The following is a 7,596-nucleotide window of genomic DNA, read 5'->3' as shown; positions in this document are numbered from 1 at the left end:
TAAATTTCAGCACACTATATGAATGTTTCCTTACCAAGTTCCACTTACCAAAGGCGCTTCACTCCCCGGCAACGGCGCCAGAAAAGAGTCTTGATGACCCACAAGTATAGGGGATCAATCGTAGTCCTTTCGATAAGTAAGAGTGTCGAACCCAACGAGGAGCAGAAGGATCTGACACGTGGTTTTCAGCAAGGAAATATCTGCAAGCACTGAAATTGTCGGTAACAAGTGATTGTGTGGTGAGATGATTCGTAGCAAGCAACAAGTAACAAAAGTAGCAACGGTGCAGCAAAGTGGCCCAATCCCTTTTGTAGCAAGGGACAAGCCTGGACAAAGTCTTATAGGAGGAAAAACGCTCCCGAGGACACACGGGAATTTCTGTCATGCTAGTTTCATCATGTTCATACGATTCGCGTTCGTTAATTTGATAGTTTGATATGTGGGTGGACCGGTGTTTGGGTACTTCCCTTACTTGGACAAGCATCCCACTTATGATTAACCCCTCTCGCAAGCATCCGCAACTACGAAAGAAGAATTAAGACAAAGTCTAACCATAGCATTAAACTAGTGGATCCAAATCAGCCCCTTACGAAGCAACGCATAAACTAGGGTTTAAGCTTATGTCACTCTAGCAACCCATCATCTACTTACTACTTCCCAATGCCTTCCTCTAGGCCCAAATAATGGTGAAGTGTTATGTAGTCGACGTTCACATAACACCACTAAAGGAAAAACAACATGCAACACATCAAAATACCGAACGAATACCAAATTCACATGACTACTATTAGCATGACTTATCCCATGTCCTCAGGAACAAAAGTAACTACTCACAAAGCATAATCATATTCATGATCAGAGAGGTAATGAGTAGCATCAAGGATCTGAACATAAACTCTTCCACCAAGTAATCCAACTAGCATCAACTACAAAGAGTAATCAACACTACTAGCAACCTTACAAGTACCAATCAGAGTCGCAAGACGGAGATTGGCTACAAGAGATGAACTAGGGTTTGGAGATGAGATGGTGCTGATGAAGATGTTTATGGTGATGAGTCCCCTCCGATGAGAGGAGTGTTGGTGATGACGATGGCGACGATTTCCCCCTCCGGGAGGGAAGTTTCCCCGGCAGGATCGTCCTGCCGGAGCTCTAGATTGGTTCTGCTCAAGTTCCGCCTCGTGGCGGCGGCGAATCCACGAAAAAGCTCCTTCCTGGGTTTTTTTCAGACGAAACCCTTCATATAGCAGAAGAGGGGGGCTAGTGGGCCAGCAGGCTGCCCACAAGCCCTCATGGCGCGACCTGGGGGGTGGCCGCGCCGTGCAGGCTTGTGGCCACCTGCACGCGCCCCTGTGGCACTTCTTCGGCCCAGTATTTTTTATAAATCCGGAAAAAAAATCCTCGTTGATTTTTACGGCATTTGGAGTTGCGCAGAATAGGTATCTCAACTTTGCTCCACTTTTAGGCCAGAATTCCAGTTGTCGGCATTCTCCCTCTTCATGTAAACCTTGCAAAATAAGAGAGAAAATGCATAAGTATTGTACCGTGAAGTGAAATAACAGCCCAAGAAGCGATAAATATCAACATGAAAACATGTTGCAAAATGGACGTATCACCCGCCACCACGCGTGCGCTTTCGCCGTAGTTTGGGTGTCGATTGGAGGAGGTTTGGCCGGCACCGTCGTAGCCGGCGGCAGAGTGGATACGGCCGCAGGCGACGTACCACGGCGGCCACGACAGCTTCCGACAAGTGCTCCAGAGCGGCCAGTAGCCGGCCACCAACCACCCCTGCATCGAGGTGACCATCGCGGCCACTTTGCCATCACGAGCGCAAGGCGTTCGACACTTTGCCCGCAAAGGTATGGACAGTGGTGATGAGTTTTTCTTCCACCACTTCATTTATTCATCGGACGATTCGTCATCCGATGATGAAGATATTGTGGTGGCTGCAGTGATGGTTCACGACCACATTCAACGACAGCTTCCTCAGTGGTCAACTTTTGTGAACACAATCTCGGACCCCCAAGTTGAGAAGAGAAAGAAATTTTCCCAAATGCATGAGAGTGCTAGAAAGGACGTGTAACGTGCTTTTGGTGTGCTTCAATCCCGATGGGGCATCGTTCGAAACCCTGTACTGTCATGGGATGGAAGTAAGCTTTGGAAGGTGATGACTACTTGTGTGATCATGCACAACATGATCGTCGAGGACGAGCGTGATGACAGTATCTTCGACCAAGGATTTGATTATCAAGATGAAAATGTTGAGCCCCTGCACCAAGAACCGGCCACGTTTCAACAATTTGTCAAGTTCCATCGTGAGATGCGTGATTGCACACTCATTTGAATCTTCAAAATGTCTTAGTTGAGCACATGTGGGAACATATTGGCAACCAATAGATGTATTGATTCATTTTATGTTCATTCAAGACAATTTCGATTTGCTTGTAGAACTATTTTATTTAGAGACAATTTCGATTGAGTTGATGTGAAAACTTGTTTTGATACGAAAATATGGGCATTTTAGGTCCTGACGGACAGGATGGGGCAAAAGGATGCGGCCGCACATCCCAGGGCAGGGCCAGCGCAACCCAGGGTAGGGCCGGACACGACCCCATCTACCTATCCAAACGAACAGAATCCGGGCAAAACGGACGCCCGTTGTGGAGTTGGCCTAAGGGCATGGCCAACGGGCCACGCTGGACACGTGCCCCAGGCCACCACGTTGGCTTGAACAATCCAGCTCATATCAACCTGCTGCTTGCCGATCAAAGCGGACTCCTGCAGAGGAGCCCGTCTCCTCGCTGACAAAAACAGTGTAAAGAAGAAAAAACAAGGGAACGGACCACCGGTTGCTTTGCTCATCCTCTCCTTGTTCAGAAAAAGACGAGCACTCATCCTCCTTTGCATACGTCATTGGATTTCATAAATGGTGGCGTTGAGTCACTAGAGTCCGGGACGGTAGTCTCATTTTCCTTTAGTGTCATGGACGTATTGAGGCAGCACCAAATGCTGCCCCCGTTGTACATGGCCTAAGAGATGCAAAAGGCTGGGACACGAGACAGCTCTCTTTCGTTCCCCTGCCGACTGGGTCTTTTGTTCGTTCGCTGTTATTACTTTGCGTCCAGCTTTTCAGCTTTGGTTGTTCCGTGACAGTGTGGTAGGACCCCCGCTGCAGTCGCACTGATCAAGTAGCACCTCATACTTTTGTCTATGCTGCGTGCTCTGAACTTTGGATTCCGTTGGTCGAAAATACCACCGCGTATTTTGAATCTCAAGCCGCCCTGTTCGCCAGTACCAAGCTTTACCGTTGGGTACTAGATGGAGGTGACGCTTGCGTTGCGACAGTGGAATGAGCGAGCGGTCAAACGTTGAGCCAAGGTCAACTGATCAAGGGTGACGGACGCATGGTCCATCCTATCCAGATGCGTGATGCGAAAAAAAGAAAATCGTACGGCTGCAATTCAGTCCTCCATGACACGTGAGGACGAGATTCTCCCCACCCTTGTGGCCAAAGAAGAATGACGACGCTGCCGCAGCCGAACTGAAATCAGCATGACACACGACTCGACTTTGGACGTGCTCCCAACACAACGGTCGATTCTTTGCGTTCGAAGAATACGCATATACAAATGCTGGAGATGGCTCATCTATCTACGGATCCTCCCTGACGATGTCCAGTCTGAATTTGAATCGACCGGGTGTAGTGGGCGGAACCATTCGCCGTGCCCACAACGGCTTCCTTTCTCCTGTGCGCTGCGCACCGTGCGCCGCTCGGGCCGCGCACACACAGTCCCCGATGCTCGCGACGGAACAGCCCAAAATTTGAAATCCGCTCGAGCTCTCGCTCTAGCTCACCAGACGCCACTGCCATCACTCAGCAGCCAGCAGCCAGCAGCCAGCAGCCAGCAGTACAAAACACACTATCCGACGCGCACTTTACTGTAACCCACGCGCCCCAAAGCTGCGCTCAAGCACCCTGACCTCACCTCACCACCGCTCCACCCCTCCAAACTCCAGGTCCCGGATCCGTCTCACCCATCAGCACTGTGCCGCAATGGGTCTGTGCCTCAGCAAGAAGCAGCAGCAGCAGCAGCGGCGGCAAGAGGAGCTGCCCCGCAACGCGGCCAAGAAGAGCGGCAAGGACGCCGCCGCGCTAGCCCCGGAGGCGAGGAAGGCGCCGTCCAGGAAGGCCACTGCGCCTAGGGCGGAGGAGCCTGCCGCGGACAAGCGGACGGTGTTCGTGGTCAAGGCTGCCGCCGCTGCCGCGGCCGCGGAGGTGGCCGCGGAGGCCAGCGGCGGGGAGAGCGAGGGGGCGAAGTGGGCGCCGCCCGCCCCGGCTGCGCCGGTAGAGGAGGCAGCGAAGCCGGCGGTTGTTAGCAGGGTGCCGGTGCGGACCTCCAGCTGCACCAAGGAGGAGGTGGACGCGATCCTCATCCAGTGCGGCCGGCTCAGCCGCAGCTCGTCGGCGTCGGGGAAGGCGGCTGCGTCGGGCGAGAGTGGTCCCGGGTACCGGAGGTACTCTGGATCCAAGAGGAGCTATGACTTCGACCGGGAGAGGAGGGCCGGGGGCGTCGACGACGAGTGCGACTGGGACAGGCTGGGCGGCGGCGCCGCCGCGTTGAGGCCCTCCCCGCGCCGGAGGACGCCGGACCGTAAGCGGTCGGCGAGCCACGAGAGCCGAAGTGGTGCCGGGAGCGGGAGCAGGAGGGTGAGCCGCTCGCCAGGACGGCGCGGCGAGGTCGCGCCCGCCGCGGCGGGCTCTGTAGGCGCCGAGCGGGCCGCGCGGCAGCCCGGGAAGATGGTGTCGGTCCCGGCCCGGGAGAAGGGGCGCGCGCCGTCACCGGTGAAGGCTGCGCCTTCTGGGAAGAGGTATGCGTCGCCAACTCTGAGGTCCAACTCCCCTGCAAGGGCGGCGGCCGTTGCGAACGAGAACGCCGGGGTGCAACCGACGCACGGGCCTTCGCTGAGCCGAAGCTCGTCGAGGAAGGCCGATCACTCGCCGTACCGTCGCAACCCCATGTCGGAGCTCGACGAGAATGCTCTGGTCAACAACCACCACACCACCAACAACGGCAAGTCCCAAATTCAGAAGGTACGGATCAAGAAAAGCTTCAGTATTTAGAGAATTTTAGCCATCATGTTCGACCACCAAATTGCTCAAATCCTTGATTAACTTGCGTGCAGAAACCCATCGAGAGTGTCGCCGCCGTTTCACAGAGGTTGGGGGAGCGCTGCCAGATTACCAAGGACAAGCCGGAGATCGTGGAGGATGCCGTGGCGTCGGAAACCAAGGCGCCGTCCGCGAGGATGAACGCGACGCACACGGTGAGCATTGTGGCCGAGAGCGTCGTCAACAACACGAGGGCGGGGCCTGGGTGCCGGTCGTCTAGGCGCTCGTCGCGGGACTTCGACCACAGCGGCAGTTCTTTTGCCTTCATGGAGGATGCCGCTGCGCCAGACACCAGAGCGCCGTCTTCCAAGATCAACGCGACGCATTCGGTGAACATCGTGGCCGAGAGCGTCGCCAACCCAAAGGCGGGGCCGGCTGGCCGGTCGTCGAGGAGGTCGTCCAGAGACTTCGACCACGCCTTCCTGAATGAGGCCATGGCGTCGGAGACAAAAGCACCGTCGTCCAGGATCAACGCGACGCACACGGTGAGCATCGTGGCCGAGAGCGTCGCCAACCCGAAGGCCGGGCCGGCAGGCCGGTCGTCGAGGCGGTCATCCCGCGACTTTGACCACAACGGCAACTCTTACGCCTCCCTGCTCCTGGAGGACATCCAGAGCTATCACCAGCAGAACGCTAGCGACACGGCCGCGGCGGCGCCGGCGTTCTCGCTCCCGGCGTGCGTGTCCAAAGCCTGCTCCATCCTTGAAGCGGTCGCGGACCTCAACTCCTCGCCGTCAGAGAACAGGAGCTTCGAGCTGGACCGGTCGGCCGACGACAAGGGGTCGGCCAACGTGAGCTGCTACAGCGCCGGGAAGGCGGCGGGAGCGGGCACGCACGTCGTCGAGTCCGAGGTCGTTGTCAAGGACGACCTCATGGAGCCGAGCCTGCACAAGTACGTGTCCGTGCGGGACATCCGCGGCGAGGCCGAGCCACAGGAGTCCGCCGGGAGCAACAGCTTCGCCGGCAACCCGTGGACGTGCTCCTGGGAGCCCAATTCCGTCGACTCCACCGACCGGACGTGGACGGCCTCGCAGTCCAACAGCGACGACGCCGAGCAGCTCAGCGGTGGCACGGCCGGCACACTCGAACTGTCTTGGCAGAGCAAGCAGGAGTCCGGTGGCCGTGCACGGTTTGGCTCTGCCGGCGGTGCTCATCGAGGCGGCGGCAGCGTCGCGCGATCAGATGTCCGTACTGCATCAGCAAACTCTTCTAGCGTTTAGCAAAAACAACAGTGTTGCTGTCACTTTTAGGCGTTCTGGTTTTAAAAATTTAATGGCAAGACGGGTTGCTGTTCTTTGCCTCATTTGATAATATTCTTGGCAATGTATTTATCCTTGGTTATCTACTGATGATATGCCAAAATCTTTTGGTGGAAGTTTATTTTAGTGAAAGATCGCACACTCAAAAACGTAGTAGTTCGCTTGAACTATGAATATGAAGCTTCTGAAATGAGTTCGTTATGTTCCTCCTGGTTTCCTAGAAAAAAAATGTATTCTTCCATGTTCAATTCCTATATATCATGTGCTCGTTATGTGATTGAACACCCCTGATTTGTTGAAACGAGTTATGACACCCTTCAATTTTAGATAGACCGACCATTATACGAGATGACAGTGCAATAATCCAAGAGGAATTAGTTAATCAAGTAATTAACCTATAGATTAGCTTTTAATAACAGGCATGACGCTTTCATAGCTCAGTTGGTTAGAGCACCCGTTTAGTAAGCGGGAGGTCTTGAGTTCAACTCTCAACGAAAGCATTTTACTTTTGCTTCAAAGGTTTTTGTCATAGCTAGCACAGATTTTGGCCTTCTAAGCATACTCAGCAATATTCCCCTATTTTTATCACTCCTTAGTTTCTATTCTAGAAAGACAACGTGTTTTTTTTCATGGACTTCTAGGGTCTCTTTGATTCACGTGATCTGCATAACACAGGAATAGCAAAACCCAAGGTTAGAGCATCTCCAACCTCCCCCCCCCCCTCTCTCTCTTTGATTCACCTGATCTGTAAAACACAGGAATAGCAAAGACCCAAGGTTAGAGCATCTCCACCCCCCCCCCCCCCTCAACAGGCCCCAAGGCATCATTTTTTATCGCCGGCGAAAAAAAACACCCACTCGCATCTTAAGGAACCCAAATTTCGCCGGTTTGAATGAAATTGGTGTCGGCGGAACCAGGTCGAACCCAGCACCGAGGGCAACCGGGGGAAAGAAAATGGCGTGAAAACAACCTCTGCCAGATTTCCACCCCTGCGGGCCCGTCGAGTCAGCGACTCGGCTTCTCGTCCTCATCGTCTCGCCTCGGCTCCCGCGTGAATCAATGTTGCCGCCGGTCAGCCTTCCATTGATGAAGGACCGCGCAGTGCTAGTGAGCATAACGCCGCGCATCCCGCCATCCGCCCACACCGCTCCTGCCCTCTCGCCATTA

At 54.4% G+C, this 7,596-nt stretch overlaps 1 protein-coding gene and 1 non-coding gene across 2 annotated transcripts; both read left to right on the top strand.

Moving 5' to 3' along the window:
* The first annotated feature begins 3,693 nt into the window (after nucleotides 1–3,693).
* LOC123427311 (uncharacterized protein At1g65710-like) lies at nucleotides 3,694–6,630 on the top strand. The gene is made up of 2 exons (XM_045111318.1): nucleotides 3,694–5,092; nucleotides 5,185–6,630. Exons 1-2 carry the CDS (start codon nucleotides 4,055–4,057, stop codon nucleotides 6,388–6,390), a joined length of 2,244 nt encoding a protein of 747 aa, XP_044967253.1. The 5' UTR covers nucleotides 3,694–4,054; the 3' UTR covers nucleotides 6,391–6,630.
* Nucleotides 6,631–6,855: 225 nt separating this feature from the next.
* TRNAT-AGU lies at nucleotides 6,856–6,929 on the top strand. The gene has a single exon. It is a non-coding gene; the product is annotated as a tRNA-Thr (tRNA).
* Nucleotides 6,930–7,596: the final 667 nt, after the last annotated feature.

Source organism: Hordeum vulgare, chromosome 2H (assembly GCF_904849725.1).
Source record: "Hordeum vulgare subsp. vulgare chromosome 2H, MorexV3_pseudomolecules_assembly, whole genome shotgun sequence".
NCBI lineage: Eukaryota > Viridiplantae > Streptophyta > Magnoliopsida > Poales > Poaceae > Hordeum > Hordeum vulgare.
The sequence above is the reverse complement of the archived record's forward strand: the minus strand, read 5'-3'. Positions and strand labels throughout refer to the sequence as shown.